Source organism: Coturnix japonica, chromosome 28 (assembly GCF_001577835.2).
Source record: "Coturnix japonica isolate 7356 chromosome 28, Coturnix japonica 2.1, whole genome shotgun sequence".
NCBI lineage: Eukaryota > Metazoa > Chordata > Aves > Galliformes > Phasianidae > Coturnix > Coturnix japonica.
The window spans coordinates 1843219-1860741 of record NC_029543.1 but is presented as its reverse complement, the minus strand read 5'-3'; the positions used below and the strand labels follow the sequence as shown (position 1 = coordinate 1860741).

At 59.2% G+C, this 17523-nt stretch overlaps 2 protein-coding genes and 1 long non-coding RNA gene across 8 annotated transcripts; 2 read left to right on the top strand and 1 right to left on the bottom strand.

Annotated features, from left to right (window-relative positions):
- Positions 1-227: 227 nt before the first annotated feature.
- PALM (paralemmin) lies at positions 228-14610 on the bottom strand. Of its 6 annotated transcripts, none has more exons than XM_015886337.2 (9): positions 14412-14610; positions 7459-7507; positions 6492-6572; positions 6268-6398; positions 5172-5292; positions 5019-5040; positions 4584-4646; positions 3556-3687; positions 228-2482 (listed from the first exon to the last, which is right to left on the bottom strand). In XM_015886337.2, the coding sequence occupies exons 1-9, from the start codon at positions 14414-14416 to the stop codon at positions 1929-1931; spliced, it is 1158 nt and encodes a 385-aa protein (XP_015741823.1). In that variant the 5' UTR covers positions 14417-14610; the 3' UTR covers positions 228-1928. The 6 variants fall into 6 exon arrangements, with proteins under 6 accessions (XP_015741823.1, XP_015741822.1, XP_015741828.1 ...); XM_015886336.2 differs by lacking the exon at positions 14412-14610 and adding an exon at positions 10354-10466; XM_015886342.2 differs by lacking the exon at positions 14412-14610 and adding an exon at positions 9916-10007.
- On the top strand, positions 10091-11181 carry LOC107325488. The gene is made up of 3 exons (XR_001559688.2): positions 10091-10245; positions 10409-10574; positions 10751-11181. It is a non-coding gene; the product is annotated as an uncharacterized LOC107325488 (long non-coding RNA).
- A 605-nt stretch (positions 14611-15215) lies between the features above and the next one.
- Positions 15216-17051, top strand: PRSS57 (serine protease 57). Its single transcript, XM_015886392.2, has 5 exons — positions 15216-15583; positions 15681-15834; positions 15925-16069; positions 16253-16513; positions 16592-17051. Exons 1-5 carry the CDS (start codon positions 15529-15531, stop codon positions 16877-16879), a joined length of 903 nt encoding a protein of 300 aa, XP_015741878.1. The 5' UTR covers positions 15216-15528; the 3' UTR covers positions 16880-17051.
- Positions 17052-17523: the final 472 nt, after the last annotated feature.

Here is a 17523-nt window from a genome sequence, read left to right as displayed (position 1 = left end):
CTGGAGGTCCATTCCCCATCACTGTCCCCTTGGGATAACAGCCCCCCCCCTGCTACACCCCCTCACTGTACATGCAGCATCCTCATGGTGCTTTGTGGGATCGGGATGGCTCATCTCCATCATCCCCACCCCAATCCCAGCCCTTTCAGCCCCCCTATACCCAGGCACTGAGCACAGCTGGGGGTGCTCTGCTCAACTTGCTCCCCAGTCAGAAGCAGAGGCAAAGGGCTGGTTATTCACACAGTTTATTTGCTTGGTTCAGGTGTCTTACAAACAACAGGGGTGGGGGGGGAGGAAGGGAAACTTCAAACGGCTTCATCACAGGTAAAAAGCACGGGAGAGCAGGAAGTGCACTTCAGCTGAGCTGGGGGGGGACGGTGTGGGGCTCTGCAGGTTGGGGCTGGGGCATGGCCGGGTCCTCACTGCTGCTACCCCCCAGCCCCAGCCCTGCAGGGCCCGGATCTGCTCCTGCCCGGGGTCGGTGCTGGGCCCAAAGGTGACCGAGGAGCAGTGGGTGCTGAGGGCGAGAGGGGGCCCTAAATTGGGGTCAGCACCCATGGAAGGGGGGTGGAAGGAGGTGACATGCAGCCCCGCTGGGGGCCTGGATCCCCAGGGATGAGTGGGGTAGATCTCCCCCAGCACCCCAATGCTGGGACTGCCGGGCTGTGTCCCTGCTGGTGGCTCCCACAGCAGGCAGCAGAGGTTCTGCTTGAGACCCCATGAGGTTCCACCTCTCCTGGAGGCTTTTAGCCAGAACTCAGGGATGTGGAGACAGCGCAGAGCACAGCCATGTGCCCACCAATAGCTGGTGGGAGATGGGATGCAGCAAGCACCTCATTTTAGGGCTGGCAATGGGGCTGTCCTGGGGATGGACAGAGCTCAGCACCCACAGGGGCCCCGCACCCTTCCTCCTGCCCCAGCAGGTCACAGTGGGGAGGAAACGCTGGTGCTGGTGGTGAGATCCCCGCTGATGGCTGGAGCACAGGGCAGGGAGTGGGGCAGCTGCCATGGAGCTGTGACCCTTCACTGCACCACCGGCACAGAGACAGCACCTGGGGGCACCGCAAAAACCCAGAGAGAGCTGGGCTGGGGATCTGACAGAGGTGCTGGATAAACGGGCTCTGCAAAGCTGCCAGCACAAGGGTCGGTTCAGCCACACGGAGCTGAGCCACATCCTACTGCTGCAGAGCCCAGCAGGTAGATTCCAGCTCCCATCCCACCCCTATAGGCTGGGATCTGCAGCTGTCCCTCCTCTTGCTGCCAACCCCACACCCCTGGGTGGGCAATGGGCACCCAGACACAGCTGAGCATCCAGCACCAGGATGGAGGAATGGCCATGGAGCAGCAGCAGTGGGCAACATCGGTACCTGGTGGTGGCTGCGTGAATTGGGGCAGGGGTCTTCAGGAGGGCACAGCTGGGTCCAGGCTGGTGCTGGCGCCGGGGGAGCCGTGCCCGGTCCTTGTCCTGGCATCACAGTGCAGACAACAGCATGGAGCTGGGCTGAAGAAATGGGTGCCAGATATGAAAGCTGCCACGCAGGGTTGGGTGGGCACGGGTCCTCCTGGCTGCCGTCATCTTCTGATGGTGGATGGAAGGAGGGAAGGCTCCGGGGCATCCCAGCAGGAGAGCGCCGGGGTAGGCAGGGCTGTGGGGAAGGGGGTGGCGAGGTGGGGAGGTTGAGGGGGGTCTCTAATAAATATCACACGCAGCACTGGAGGGGTGTGCACAGAGTGGGGGTCGGGCAGGCAGGGCGGTGCCGTGGCCTCGATGCGCTGCCGTTTGGTGAAGGTTTTCCAAACACAACGTTGGATTTCCCCAGTTCTTATGAAAAACAAGAAGGGTGCCGTGTCCGGTCAGTAACCCTGTGTCCTGCGGGGAGCTGGATGGGGATGTGGGGATGTGGGGATGGGGTGGGCTCGGCGGGGGCTCACATCACCGTGCAGCATTTGCAGCGCTGCTTCTTCGCGTCCATATCTGGCTCAGCCTCCTTGGCTTCCATGGCGTTGGTGTCCGCTTTCTGCCCACCTGGCACTTCATCCCCCTGCATTGGGGCGGCCGCCGGTTCCAGCGCGGTGCCATTGGGCGGTGCGTGGTCCTGGCTTGCTGGTTCTGGCTTGCTCTCGGCGTCCTCAATCACCACCAGCTCAGCTTTGATGGTACCCTCCAGCCCCAGCACCTTCTTGGTCTCATTCTCATCCTCCACATTCTGGTAGCCCATAAAGATCATGGTGACCGGCTGCTCCCGGCTCGGCTCTGTGCCCTCCGTGGAGTTTTCCCTTGGCTTTGCCTGCAGCCCCGTGATCTCCCTCCTTGGTGTTGCCTTCTGGCTGGACGTGGCACTGCCCGGAGCCTCCCCACTCACCGTAGCTTCACCCAGTGTCACCTCATCCGCCTTGTGCAGGAGCTCATCCACCTCCGAGGAGCTGAGTGGCTGCGCCCCATTCTGCAGAGCTCCATCCTCAGCACCCACTGCATGCACCACTGCAGGGACAAGAGAAAGATGGTGAGGGAAAAAGGGGGTTGGAGGAGAGGGTTTGCCCCTGCCACCCCCAGCTCAGCACCCCAGTACCTGCAGAGCTTCAAAACCCAGTTGGTGCTGTGGTGTCTGAGCTGTGGCAATGCTCTGCAGCACATCACCACCACCACTGCCAACCCCAGCTGAGCACCCAGCTGCAGTGCACCCCAGTGCCCATGGGGGGACCCAATCCTGTGCTGCTGGGTGCTCACAGCACTGCGGGGCCGTGGTGAGGGTGGCTTCCAGCCCATCATGTTTTCCACTTGACCTGGAGCATCATGTGATGAGCAGTGCAATAGCTGCAGAACCCACTCGGTGGAGCAGTAGATAATAAGCAGGAGGATCTGGCACGGCTGGGGCTGCCCTCTGAGGCTGCTCAATGCTGAGTTGATCCCTAGGATCTGGGGGTGCTGGACCCCCAGGCAGTGCAGGGTCCCACTGTGTTGATGCAGATGATGAAGGTGACAGAGGTGATGGAGGGCATTGCGGAGCAGGACTGGCTGTGGTGTTGTTGCTCCTCACTGCTGACACACTCGTCCCTTGGTTCCACCAGCCCCATCTGAACAGGTTCCCCAGAGCAGGCACTGCTCCCTAAAGCTGTTTTCTCCCCCAAATCTTTGTCTTCTCACCCTGGAGACAGGTTCCCTGTTGCCAACCTGGGCACTGTGGGGCCATGGGGTTCCCCAACAGCTCAGCCCTGTCCCCTTCCCAGACAGAGGTGCCCATGACAGCGGGATAACACAGTGCTGATGCCCCTTCCCTCGCTGCTGGAATGCACTCCTGGGCCTTCAGATGTGATGGATCCTCTGCTCTCCAGCAGCACAGACTGATGTGCAGCCCCTGGGATGGTGCACACCATCGGATGGCTCCACGCCACGTGGGATGGGGTGCAGAATGTTGCCCTATGGAGCCAGCAAGGACAGCAGGAGCTGCTCCAGCCCTTCCTCACCCTGCTGCCCATTGGGATGCTCGGCAGCTGGTCCCTCATCCCCTTCCCTCTGCTCCTGAATCCTGCTGGAGGTGCAGGACGGGGCCATACCTTTGAGCTCATCCTCGTATACTTTGATCCCTTGCACACAGTGGTTCTGGGGGAGAAGCGTGGTACTGGATAGGACTTTGGTTTCCCCAGTCACTTTGTCCTTCTCCACCGTGATCTCCACTGAGTACATGGCTGGGACACAAAGAGCACAGTGAGCATTACAGCCCCAGAGCTCCCGAGCAGCAGCGGGTGGGCGCAGCGGTGCAGTGCTCAGCGGCGATAGCAAGGCAGCAGGCTGCAGCCAGGAGGAGTGAAGGCAGAGGCAGGTGTGACATCCCAGGTATGGCCCTTCTATGGGTACCGTCACCGTCCTGGAGCTGCTGGCATCCCCTTACCTCCATAGGTGCTGCGTTCCCAAGGCTGGCACCCAGCTGTGCCCCTTAATGAGGGCATTAAGGCAGGTGGTGGCCACCATGTCCATCTGTCTGTCTGGCCTGAGCGTGGAGCCAGGCTCGTGCTGGTGGGATGCAGCATTGAGGGTGAGCACTGTGCTTCATGGGATGGCTGTTCCTGGGCATCAGCTCCCTCCCTGTCCCTGCTGTCACCTCGTCCTGGTGATGCTTTGCTCCAAAGATCCAAAGCTGATTTATTTCTTGTCTGAGCCATCGACAGACCTGAGCAAACTCTCTCCAGGAGCAGAGCTGCCTGCAGCCCTGTGGTCCCAACTGATCCCATTGCCAAGCTCAGGCAGCCCCCTCCCCAGCCCTGGCCTCGCATCGTTCTGCTCCCTTGCATCAAGAAGCAGCAAAAAGAGCAGGAGGAAAGGATTAAACCAGAGCAGAGACATGAAACAGAGAGAGAAGAGTGAGGACCCCGAGCAGCGAACCAGCCGCAGGCTTCCAGCAAAAAAAAATGAACCATCTGATGGCAAATAAATGACATTCTGTGCCCCAGGCTCGGAAACTCATCGAGCGGTGGGGATCGTTGGTGGCAGAACTGCGGGGTGGGTTGTGCATGGAAGGCAGAGAGCTGAGAGGTGCTGCAGGGCGGGAGGAGGGAGCAGTCCTCAAGTGGAAGTGGGCACGTACCTGCCTTCATCATGTCAGTGCCTTGCACTGCCTTCATGGGGCTGCTGGAGACCTTCTTCTCGGCTGGGAATGGAGAGGAGAAGTGGCAGCCTTAGCTGAAATGATGCCCAGCTTATCCGTGTGCTTCGTGTACCCTGGGATGGGCACTGGGGTGGATGGGGACTCTTCCATGGCTACCACCAGGATGGGATCCCCCATCCACAGGACATCACGGGGGGTTGGGGATGTTGGGATGGGTTGAGATGGGGAAGTTGGGATGGGTTGAGATGGGGACGTTGGGATGGGTTCAGATGGGGACATTGGGATGGGGATGTGGGGTTGAGGCCACCCTGTTCCCCTGCCCAGTCCTGCTGGTGCCCACCCCCAGCCCAGCACAAGGGTCCTGCTGCCCCAGGAGGGGGAACCACCATCAATTCAGCATCCAGGGTCACCTACCTACAGCTGTGCTCAGGGGACTCTGCAAAACAGAAGAGAGATGACACGAGCTGTGGATGCACCACGCATTCATTGCTCTGTACACCCAGCCCCAACCCCTGCCCTGCTTCATCCCCTCCCATCCAGATCCTGCAGGGGAGCAGCTGTGCCCACCTTCTGCACGCTGGGGATGTTCTCTGCCTTCTCCTTTGCTGGTGCTGCCACCTCAGCCAGGTTCTCCTTGGTGGATGTAGCAGAGCTGCTGTTCTCCAGTGACTCCAACTCCCTTTCCAGCCTGGGGGAGAACAGGAGCCATGAGGCTGCGCTGGGATCACAGCAGACCTGCAGGGCTCAGCTGCAGTCCTCAGCCCTGGGGTTGTGTTACTGAGGGCCAGAGCAGCTCAGGACATGCAGAGCCTTGGAAAAGCTCAGCACAGTGCTGGCAGGAGAAGGGTTCCAGCTCCATCTCCCACCCTGGGCTCTGAACCTCATGGGACTCATCCCTCTTACCAACCTGTATCAAAACAACCAGCCCTGCTGCCAACCTCGAAAACAAAACCAAACCCAGCCAAGCATCCATCCTGCTGTGACAGTGTGAACATCAACCCTCCATCTGCTGCAGCCCTGTGAGTGTGGCCATACAAGGGCTCTGCAGTCCTGCCCAGCTCCAAAGTGGGGACCAGAATCAGTGCTGGCAGTGATTGAAGGGAAGGCACAGAATAACCCCCATCAGGCTCCATGTCCCTGTTACCATGTAGGCAATGCAGCCCATGCTGCACAGCAGCCCTTCAGCTGGACACATCCCCACTATATACAACCTTCAGCATCTCTTTCTTGGGGAAAAACATGCACTTGTTGGACCAGACCTGACTTTGCTGCGGTCAATCCCACGTGGTGCCAAAGCCCAACCCATCACACACAGTGCCAACAACTGGTGGCATGGAGTAATGTTACTTCACTCAGATTTTGTGCCCAGATTCATTAACCCTGTGCAAATTTCCCTAGGAAAAACAGAGTCCATTCCTGGCCATTGAGCCCAACCAAGAGCCCTGATGGCTCTGGGACACAGCGGGGACTCTGCAGCTTAGAGCCCATGTGAATCACTGCACCTCTGTTCACATTGTCCCCTCCCTTTGCTTCACATCTCCCCGCAAAACCTTCTCATCCCTCTGAGCCCACAGGAATGCATTGCACCATTACACCAACACAAAGGCCCCTTCGTGCTTGAGCCAGCCCTGCTGTGCTGCTGGGCAGTGCACAGCCCCGTTACCTTTGGATGGTTTCCTCCAGCTCCTTGGTCTTCACCTCATCCTCCTGCATCTGCTTCTTCATCGCCTCATCTTCCTCAGAGGCAGAGGATGGGGTCCCCTCCAGCAGCCATCTCTCCCGCAGCGCCTTGGACTGGGGGAGCACAGAGGATCAATGGTCTCACCACCCTCCTGCTTTGGGGGTCCTGATGAACACATTGGGGGTCTCTAGGGGAGTCTTCCTCACCTTGAGATGCTGCAGCTGCCTCCTGTCATCCTCCAGCTGCCTCCTCTTGTTCTCAATCTCTGTCTGACGTTTTCGCTTCTCCTGGATGGACACAGAGTTGGGGTCAGCGCAGGGTTGGGGCAGCACCAGGAACTGCTGGGGGGGAACCTCCATCCCAGCACCTCTGGGAGCAGAGAGGGTGCAGAGCATGGACTGTTCCCTGCCTTTAAATGTCACCTTCCCCCCAGCCTGGCCCTGCTAAGTGTGAGCCGGGAAGTGAGGGGAAACCAGCCCTTTCCAGACCCCCCCCCCCCCCTTCTCTCTCTGTTGGCACATCCTGGGTTCGTCCAATTGCTTTAGCAGAGTCTGTCCAGCCAGGGAAGCGTCACCGCTCTTTTTCTCCTCTGGCCCAGAACAATTTGCCCTTTGTGAGGCACAGATCGGCCGATAGCAAGCGGGGCTGGGAGCTGGCAGCAGGGGAACTGCTATGGGAGCAGGGAACTGCCTATGGGGCAGAAGAGCTTTGCTATGGGGCAGGAGATCCTGCTATGGGGCAGAAGAGCTTGCTATGGGGGAGAAAGGAGCTGCTATGGGGGAGAAAGGAGCTGCTATAGGGGAGCAGGGAGCTGCTAAGGGGGAGCAAGGAGCTGCTATGGGGGAGCAAGGAGCTGCTATGGGGGAGCAGGAGGCTGCTATGGGGGAGCAAGGAGCTGCTATAGGGCAGCAAGGAGCTGCTGCAGAGCACCCACCCCCTGCATGGCTGCATCACACACAGCACTCAACCCTTAGGAGAGGGCAGAGAAGACCCTCATGCTCATCCCCTTCTCACTCAGGGCTCATTAAGGCACTGCTTCATGAATTAACCCTGCTGCCAATTGCATCTCTGGTCTCCAGGTGCAGAACCAAGCCCTGGAGGAGCTGTTTGTTGGGCTGAGGGCACCGCAGGTATCACTGTGTTGGTGCCACCCTGTCGCCCAAGGGGACTCACCGCAATGGCCTGCAGCCTCTCCTGCTGGAGCGTGTTGGCCTCCACAGCCCTGCAAAGAGAGCAGAGAGAAGCTGTGATGCACCGTCGCCCACACAGAGAGATGTGGGGAGTGAATGGGGACATTGTGGAGCCAGACAGAGCGCACAGACAAAGGCCAGGCTCTTCCCTTCTGCTTCCTCTGCTTCCCTCTGCCCCAACACATCTCCTCCTGGCACCCCGATCCTCTTTGTGCTCCTCTTTTCCTCTGGGCCCAGTGCTGTGCGGAGGGGAATGGCCACGACAGAAGGGTTGGAGAGAAGCACTCCTGGCTGCCTCCTCTATTCTGGCTCACACTTTCCATTTCAAGCCTATTCCTTGGCTGCTGACACCTTTCCTACACAGCGACCTTTCCAGGCTGTGCACTGCACAGACAGACACACACATCACTCATGCACAGACCCAGCTGTGCTACCCAACACCAGCTGTAGCTGTAAGCACCTGCATAGGGGTCCTGGGGGGGGGGTTGTGGTGGGAGGGGAGCAGACTGGCTGTGTGCCGTGCGACGCTAACGAAGCAATTAGCTGTGGCAGTAATTGGAGCAGGAGGCTCAGAGGTGTTGTAAGGCGATGGCTGGTTGCCATTCGTTTCCCAGAGCTTGGGAAGGGGGCAGGTGCATGGAATGGGGCTGGGGGAAAGCAGGGTGAGCTTTGGGGCCTCTGAGCACGTGGAGTGTGGGCACCACAATAGCAGAGGTCTCACAACACAGCAAGGAGCTCCAGCCCCAAGCACTGATGCTGCTCCAATAGATGATGCTGAGCAGGAGGAGGCAGCAGGGTGAGCTCTATGGTTTAATTTCCACCTGCAGTGATGAAGCACGGATCCATTTTCACACATCCCAGGAGTTTCTGCCCTGGCTGAGAGCATTGGAGCTGGGTGATGGAGGCTGGGAAGGACAGCAGGACACACTGCCTGCAGGTCCTGCCCTGCTCATGGCCAGCGGGGCCTGAGGGCTTTGCAACGTACAGTTAAAGGCAGAGCAGACAACCCTGCCCTACAGCGGCCACAGCTCAGGGCTGCCAGCCTTGGTGGCTTGAATCATTCCCAGTTCAACTGGGGGTAAGTGGGGACAGGGAGGGATGGCTGTGCTGCGTCCACAGCACACAGCAGGGAAAGCCATTGGTGAGGAGGGGCCAGGATGCAGCTGTGGGGCATGAGCCCCCCACTATATGGTAACCATCCCTCTCAACCCCCCCCCTCGGGCAGTGCAGTGTTGAGGCTGTTTCCCTCCTTCCCACCCCTCAAGCAAAACATTCTCATGGCGTGCAAATGATCACCACTTTCCAGAAAGCCCCATTAAAACAACAGGGACGTTTCCTGATGGAAAAGTGGGAAGCGTGATGCCCCACGGTGACCTCCACCCACCATCACCACCTCTATGGCTCATGGCTCAGCTCCAGCCCAGCACTGGGGCTGCCCATGTGTTCTTTGCATGCAGAGTTCTTGGCAGAGAGTGAAACTGAGAGCAAACAAACACGATGGGGAGAAGGTGCTGCGTTTATAGCAGTTATTTGGGGGCACTTTGAGGTGAAGCTGTGATGCTTTGAGTGCATATACCATCAGCAGCCCCATCCCAATGCTGCATCTATGAGCCCCATCCATGCTCCCTTTGCTGCTCATCACCCTGGCTCAGCTGGCTCTTCCCTGCACCAAACCATCAGGACCACAGCACTGGTTTCCAATTGCAAATTGAGAGATGGAGCTGTGACAAACTGATGGCAGGGAGATGTCAGTGCTGTGGAGCAGGCAGGCAGCAGCCATCCCCAGTCCCCGTAACACCCACGTCACAGCTCTAACCTTGCCACAGGCAGCAGCCCAGGAGATGAAACATTCCCCTTCCCCCTCCAAGAATGAGATCCAGGACTTCAAGTAACCCCTGGGCCCAGGCAGCTGGGATGGCTCCATGCAGACATTGCGCACAGAGGTTGCAGGGAGGAACTCGCTGGCTCTCCATCACCTTTCCCTATATCATAGGGCTGTAGGACCATCCTATGGCCTCAGGGTCCCTGCTGCAGGGCCAGGGATGCCCTCTGAACCCATCTCTTTGCACCCCAGACTTTGGAATGAAGCCTCTTTCTCTCCTGGATCTCACACAGTTCAACTGATCCAAGCTTTTTTCAGCATTCCTGAAACGTTCTGTTCTGCTTTTCTTCCCCCCATCCTCTTTATTTTCCATTATTTGCTACTAAAGTTTCTGCAATCCTGGGGTGAAAGCCAGAAATCATCCTGGCCCAGGGAAAGACACAAAACAGGCTGGATGCCCCTCACTGCACCATATTGGCCCCAAACCCCATCAATGCACCTCTCCATCACCCCAATACCCTGATATATGAGAAGGGGCAGAGCCTGAGCCTGGTGCTCCCAGCTCCCCCCTGCACACGGGAATGGGGTGAAGAGACATGAGGATGGAACGGGTCCTACAGCCATCACGCTCCGATGGGATCCCGCTGCTGATCCCAGGGCTGGATTCGGGGTTAAACCCGAGTGGCGGCACCTCCTCCGTTCCCCTCCCGCAGCTCACGGCCGGGCCGGAGGATGCACGGAGACGGGAGGCGGCTGCCCTGGTAACGGCACCATGGAAACAGCTCTATGGTAACAGCGCCATGGTAATGCGAACGAGACGGCACCCGGTCGGGGGATGCGCGATGAGATGCGCTCCGGCCTCCAGGACCGAGGGCCGACACCTATAGAGCTCCCGATAGATCGCAGCCACGCCGGTGTGAGCTCCACGTTACACCGAGCAATAAAAAGGTGACCCCAGAGGCACCGGGTGCTCAGTTTCCATCCTCCCCCTGAATCAAAAAGGCAGAAAAGACACCAAAAGACCCCCCCTGCCCTCCCCTCTCCACTTCATTTCACCGGGTCTCGTGAGCTCCTGCAAATAGATTCATGCTTTTCTGCCCGGTTCATGCAGGTCTCAGCTCCGCCGATCCCAGGGGCAGCTCCTCAAGCTGTCGATGCAATGCAAGGCAGTGGCATAAAGGTGAGGCCGATGGGATGCAGGTGGCACCGAGGGACCGAGCCCCAGGAACTCACACCCTCAGCAATAACAGCCTTGGGATGGAGCTGCACACCCACGTGTGAGCACACACGCACCCCATGTGTTCCCTCCCTGGGCTCTCCAGCTCTTTCCAGCCCTGCTGATGCCGCTGTTTCCTCCCATCACAAGGGAAGCCCATGACCTTTTGTCTCCTCCCCGCCTGACAAGAAACAATAATGTTTATTTGCCTTCCTCTGTTTTTTTTTTTCCCATTAGCTCATCCAAATGTGTGAAGAGCCGTTTCAAGCTGCTCCTCCTCCATCCCCCCCCCCCGACCTCTGCTCTATTCCCACCAGCTCAACACCGAGACAGAAGAGAAGGAAGGGAGAGGGCTCATCCCAAGCCAAACTCCATCCTGAAGCCCTGGGAGGATCAGCTGGTGGCAGCAGGGGTGGCAATAGAGGGAGCAGCACTGATTTACACTGTGCCGACAGCCAGACCCAAGGGATATTGGGTCCAGAGTGCTGCTGCAGCAGGGAAACTACAACCCCTGCCCTGATGTGCTGCTGCTCACAGCGGGGTGCAGAGCAAAGGGACAGCCCAAGTCCTGCAGTGAATGACAGCAAAGGCAAATCCCTCCCAGCAGGCTCAGGAGGGAATGGATAAAGCTTTGCTTGGGAGCAGGCAGCAGAAAGGAGTGAGGCCAGGTCCCCCCCCCCCCAGCTGTTTGCATTGAGCCACACCAGCTCCACTTTGAGCCTGCACAGCCCCATCCCAAGTGGCTGCTTTGGGAGGAGATGAGGTGGGAGGAGGAGATGGCAGCCCCAGGCTCCCGAAAGATGCAGGATGCATTAGAACAAGCAGAGCTGCCTGATTGATTCTTCAGGCTGAGACGTGGGCTGGAAGTGCCAGGAGAAAATGGATCCTCTGAATATTTGATGAACAGAGGCTCAAGGAGGGAGTTTGATTGGAAAATTACAGATCTTTCAAACAATGGTTCAAGTGCCCTCCAAACACTTGGGTTTCCAGCTCCCTTCCAGTTAGAGGAGCAAGGCTCCACGAGGAAACACCCACACGATTTATGAATGAAGCAAAGCTCCCCACACCTGGCAGCACTCAACCCACCGAGGCCGGCAGCCCAGCAGCTCCAACACCAGCCCAAGGATGTGGAATTCAAGCCCTGCCATCACTGTGGCTGCATCACATCTCAGTCCTACAAGGCACCCACACCAGGGCACATGAGGTTCTATGGAGTACATAGGGACGTGGTTCACGTGCAGAGTCCTTGCCTGGGCACCCAGCCCAGAGCTCAGCTCCCTGTCCCCAGCTTCCATCCAGCTCCTCTGCACCAGGAAGCACCTGCCAGAGCACAGCCAGCATTGCTCCCCGCCCCAACAGCAGCTCCAGGGCTGCTGAGATTCATCCTCATCCCCTGAGACCGGCTTCTGTCTGGGGCCTGAGGGGCTTTCTGCCTCACAGACGGGTGTAAGTAGTAAATACAGACTCAGCTCAGGCTTCCTGAATCCGCCTCTGCCTCCAGCCCTGAGCTTTCCGCCCTCCATCAGACCCCATCCCTTGTGCACGTCCTTTCCCCTTTCCCTTGTATGGGGGCAAGTGGCTATTTCTGGTCAGGAACAAGGAATACCAGCAGCAGTTTCCCAAGGAAATCCACTCTTGGCTTCAGTTCCTTCCCCACCTTGTGCACTTCTGGGCTGAACCCTGAGCCCTGGCTCCCCAGGTGCCATTGTGTTGCTGTCTGTCGCTGGGCTTTATGGCTTCCTCCAGGACATTGGGAACAGTGTCTCAATGGGTTTTGTATGTAAACAGAGGTGCATGGAGGGGAGTGTAGGACCCTAAACTCCACCGCAAAGGGAGTGTCCCAGGTTACCCTAAGGGCAGAAATATCCCTTCTCCCCCCTCTGTGAGTCTCCTGTTCAGATCTGGAGTGATTTAGAGAGCAGGACCTGGAGAGCAGGACCTGGCTCCTGAGGACAGCAGAAACAGCAAGGTGCAAAGATACAGAAGGAGCCATCAGCATCCAGAAGTGAAGATGCTAAACCCCCAGCTACCCAACAGCATCGCTAGCAGGATGAGCAGAGGACAGAAGAGCAGCCCTGATGGGACCAGCACAACCTTTTGTAAGAGCCAGAAGCTTTTAGCCAAACCTCCTTTGGCAGCTTCTGCTCGTGGTGTCCAGCACCCTCCTCCAGCTGCTGCCAAAGCTAAAGGAAAGCAAGAGCCAACCCCAGGATCACGCTTCCCAGCACACATCAGCAACTGCAGAGCCAGGCCTATGTCTGGGGAGTGTTTGGCCACGGGACCCCACTGATCCCAGGACTTTCCTAAGCCTCCATCCCAATGACAAGGGTATGAATTTCACATAGCACACCTGACCTTTGGTTAAACCCTTTGCAGGAGCACTGGGGCTTCAGGTCTGGCCATAAACCCAGGGAAAACACATCTGCATTTCAACCACCGACAACTTTTACGCACATATTCCAGCCCCAAAATCCCAAGATTCATCTCCATAAGAGCCAAAACCTGAACGACCAGAAGGGGCTGCACCAAAGCTGCCCAAACAGAAACTGTGCACGCTCCGGTTCTGCTTTGCTGCTCAGCCCTACACTCTCACCTCCGGGGCACATTTCCCTAGCAGGGTCTGTAGACACAAGAAGGAACAATCTGGTATTTCCAGCACACAAACAAAAGCCCCAGCACAGCCCTGAAGGACTCCTTGTCCCCTGCTGACAGCCAGCAGTCCATCCCATAGCCCACAGTGATAAAGGGGCTCAGCACGGAGGGGCAGAACCATCATCTATGCTGTCACCTGGCTGGGAGCTGATCCCCTCCCCCATTCCCACCCTAGATCTGCCATCCCCCCCCCCCAGGCCCCTATTGGTGCCCCTCAGCAGCAAACCCCAAGCCCTCCAGCATCCCTATGGGGCTCCCCCAAACTGGGGGTAAATGGCAGATGGCCCAGGCCTGTTGAGTACTGACTGAGCACCTGGTTAATCAGCACAGGGCAATGTGCCCACAAGGAGCAGACGGTCACTGACCCCTGGGTTGGGCTGGATGGGTTCCCCTGGAAAGACCTCAGTGCCAAACCCAGGAGATGCTGAAGGGAAGCAAAGGGAAGGGAACGATAGGGCTGCAGAGCCCCGTCCTCAGCTCCCATCCTCCCTGCAGGTTCCAACCGACCGGGGCAGGGCCCCACAGCAGCACACAAAGAAGGTCAGGGCGCTGGAGCATTCCTCGGCTCCCGAGAGTCAATCTCCAGCAGGATGAGGGGTGCAGCCCCCTCTCCAAGCCGGACCCTTCGGCACCGCGTGCAAAGGGAGGGGTCCGCGGGCTCCCAGCCACCCACTCACCCCCAGCTACGCACAGCAGCAACAACAGGTTCAAAACAGAAAAATAAACGCCTTTCCCACCCCATTCCCCTCCTCCCCATCCCCCTCCCCATCTCCTCCCGCACCGCTGCTCGAGCCCCGCAGCTCTCCTACCCGCTCGGGGCCTCCATCCACGCACCACGGGTGGTCGCTTCGGCGCCCCGCAGTAGGGCAGGAACCGAGCGGGGTCGGTGGGGAGGGGGGGGGGCAGCTCCTTCTGAGCTCTATGGGGGTCTGAGCCGTCGCCATCGGGGGTTCTGCAGCCCCTCGGTGGGGGTCCCGAGCCCGCTGTGCAGGGACGCACCGTGATTCAGGGCCCCGACCCGCAGCGTGGGGGGGATGCGAGCGGCTCGAGTGGGGTGCGGGGCCGATTCAAAGTGATGCGAGCGACTTCTCGACCCTCCGTTCAACGGGTCCCCGCAGCCCCAACCGGGGGGATCCCGAATCCCGGCACCCGGGTGCCGCCTCCACCTCGGCGCTGCGGTGAGCGGCACGGGGAGCCCCGCGGCCCGGTGCTGGGGGGTCCCGCAGGGAACGGCTCCGGTACTCACTCCATTATCCAGTCGGGTTCCGTTGGGTCCGTACCGGGCGAGGCGTGGCGGAACGTGGCCGGCAGTCGCCGGCGTCCCGGCGCTCAGGGCCCGGCGGGCGGCGGCATCCCCGGCGGGGCTGCGGGATGCGCAGGGATGTCGGGGCCGCGTCGGTGCCCCCGCCTCCCGCACAGCTCCGTCTGCCGGGCGCGGTCCGTCACTGCCACCGCCCCTTAAACCGGCCTCGGGGCGCGGCGCTCCCCGCCCGCCGCTCCTCTATTCCGCCGTTCATAGGAGACCCCCGAGGTTGCTTAAAAGGATGCGGGGGTCTCGATCATGGAGAGGCTGCGGGTGCTGCCCGAACCCCGCAGGGCAGGAGGGGGGCTGAAGGTTTTGCTCCTAACACTTGCATCTCGCAGACCTGAGGGTGCCAATGGCAATCCCACCCCCCCCAGCCCGACATATCTGCCCCCACTGTCGGCTCCTCCGTTTCCCGGTGACGGTTGCATTGGGTAAACCCTGGCAAACTGACACAGGAAGCCCAGGACAAGTTGCAATCCACGGTGGCATTAAGAAATCTGCCCACCACTGGCAAGCCCAGCTCTGCAGCAGGAGCAACCCGGCTCTTCGACCACCATCCCTTCAAGCCTGTACCCGTGGGGATGCAGAGCAGCAGCTGGTCGGGATGAAAGGCAGCACAACACACAGCACCGGGCCACCGTCAGCCCTGGGGACATCCTTAGAGGTGTCCCTGGGCCATGGAGGGGCTCTGTCCTCACTTGTACCCTCTGTGACATGGGGGATTTCATTCCAATTAGCTCAAGGCATGAAATCAGCCAGGCATGTGCTGGGAAGCTGCTCTGCTTTCTCCCTTCCTTCCTTCATCCACTCTCTTCCCAACAAACAGCTTCTTCTCTGCTCCAGGGAAAGCTGCCGGGCAGTGCCACAGCAAAACTGAACCCTCCATCACCCCTTAGCATTGCGTATCTCCATCCCAATCGATTGCACAAGGCAGCAATACTGAGAGGAGGAAGCAGAGGGGTATCTCTGTGCCCACAGCACCACCCTGCAAGGTTATTTAACCCCCCCATCCTCAGGTGGCCCCATAGGGGGTGGTGGTGGCCTGAGCTGCAGCAGAATGTTCACTGCTCTGCTCATCCTCAGCCTGGGGGGCTCAATGCTGCATCCAGCAGGTGATGGGAAGGTTGTGGCTGGGAGGGCTGGGAACTTTGCACCCATGGGCAATGCTGGGTGTCTGAAGGCTGGTTGTTGACTGTCTGCACCCAGCAGGTGCTCACAGAAGTTGGATCATCGGGGGAAAAGCAGCGGTGCCGCACTCCCGGCCCTTCATCGCCTCCATCCAGATGGACGGGCAGCATTTCTGTGGGGGTTTCCTGGTGTGGCCCAGGTGGGTGATGACAGCTGCCCACTGCCCCGTTCCCAGGTGAGTAGTTTCCCCCGGGTCCCATTCACACAGATACCCCCACATTGCAGCATTTGGGGGCTCCCATCCCTCCTCCCATCTCCCCATTAGGCACAACCCCTCCTTCCGCGTGGTGCTGGGAGCTCACAGCCTGGAGCAGCCCGAGGAGTCCCAGCAGGTGTTTGGTATCGAGGAATCCATCGCTCATCCCCTCTACGACCCTCGGTCGGTGGACAACGACATCCGTCTGCTCAGGGTGAGCCCCGGTGCCACGGGCAGGGCTGGGGACCGACACTAGATGTCAGTGTACTCCGAAGAAGTGCTGCCCCCGGGATGGATGATGCCCGTATTCCGGGCACCTCCTGTCTCCGGAGCGCACTGGTTCCATTTAGAAGGGTCGGGATATGGGATCATTACTTGCCCCCCATTCAATGCCCAGTTAAACCACACGGCCGAGCTGAATGCATTTGTGAAGCGCATCCGCCTGCCCCGGCCACACATCGACCTGAAGCCTGGCACCCTCTGCTCCGTGTTGGGATGGGGGGACATCTCCAACTACGGCGAGAGACCCATCCAGCTGATGGAGGTCAACACCACCATCGTCAAGAGGAGCCTGTGTCGGACCCTATGGAAGGGCCGTGTCTCAGGCAACATGATGTGCGGGGCCAGCCGCAATGCCACGCTGCAGGGCGTCTGTGCGGTGAGTGCCACGCACCCATCCCAACCCTCCCATCCTCCTTGGCCCATAGGGCTGTTATTAACCCACCCTCCATCACAGGGTGACTCTGGGGGACCCCTGGTCCTCAAGGGGAAGGTTTATGGTGTCGTCTCGTTCTCTGGGGAGAGATGTGGGGACCGCCGGTACCCTGACATTTACACCAGGATCTCCAACTACATCGAGTGGGTGCACCACGTTGTGCTCAGCCACCGCCAGCCCCACGAGCAGAGGAAGCACAAACTGGGCCCAGGGAAGGTGGGGAGGGATCAAAGAGCAGCAGGGTGGGGAAGGCCAGGCCTCTCACATCCCCCTCCAGCTCCAAGGGGTTTGATGTTCAATGGGAACTGACACCAGGGCTCATCACTCCTGCCTCAGTTTCCCTGCCTGCTCCAAGGCAATGGAGGGGGCTGATGGTAGTGAGGAGCCCGGCATCCCCCTGGCTGCACAGGGAACTCCAGTGCCACACTTCCCCCCTTGCTGCATCACCACTTTCCTCCCTAAATAAAACCTCATTCCCAGACCTCTGCCTGTTTGCCCTCTCTCTTCCTGTCTCACTCCCACCTCCTATGGGGCCCCAGCTCAGCTCTGGGGTAGGAGAAAACCCTACAGACGCTCTCCCCCTCTCCACCCCAGCACAAGCTCACCCTGATCTGACATAGGAACCCTGCAGGGACAGACCAAGAGACAACCTCACTACACACAGTCTGCAACCTCATGGTTTGTACAGCAGGGAGCCCAGTGGTGGCCTTGGGGACACCTGGGTTGTCCAGCAAAGGATGGAGAGCCAGGGGAACCTCAGATCTCTATGGGTCCCATGGGAGGATGATGCCAGAGCAGGGCTGCCAGCCCCGGGGTGTTCTCACTGCTGATGTGTCCCAGCTCACCCCAGACCACCCAGAGACCAGGGGAAGGAGACGCCTGACTCCCAGAGCTGTTCTGGAAGGTGAAATCTTTTGCTCACTGGCATTGCTGCATGTCATTGCTGCAGCCCA

Coding starts and splice junctions, on each gene's coding strand:
- PALM (XM_015886336.2), bottom strand. CDS start 10,385: ATGAATCTATTTGCAGGAGCTCACGAGACCCG. Junction 7,508..10,353: donor GCAGGAGCTCACGAGACCCG/GTGAAATGAAGT, acceptor CTCTCTTTGCAG/GGCTGTGGAGGCCAACACGC. Junction 3,688..4,583: donor CACTGACATGATGAAGGCAG/GTACGTGCCCAC, acceptor TTTGTGTCCCAG/CCATGTACTCAGTGGAGATC.
- PRSS57 (XM_015886392.2), top strand. CDS start 15,529: ATGTTCACTGCTCTGCTCATCCTCAGCCTGGGGGGCTCAATGCTGCAT. Junction 15,584..15,680: donor CTCAATGCTGCATCCAGCAG/GTGATGGGAAGG, acceptor TGCACCCAGCAG/GTGCTCACAGAAGTTGGATC. Junction 16,514..16,591: donor CGCTGCAGGGCGTCTGTGCG/GTGAGTGCCACG, acceptor CCTCCATCACAG/GGTGACTCTGGGGGACCCCT.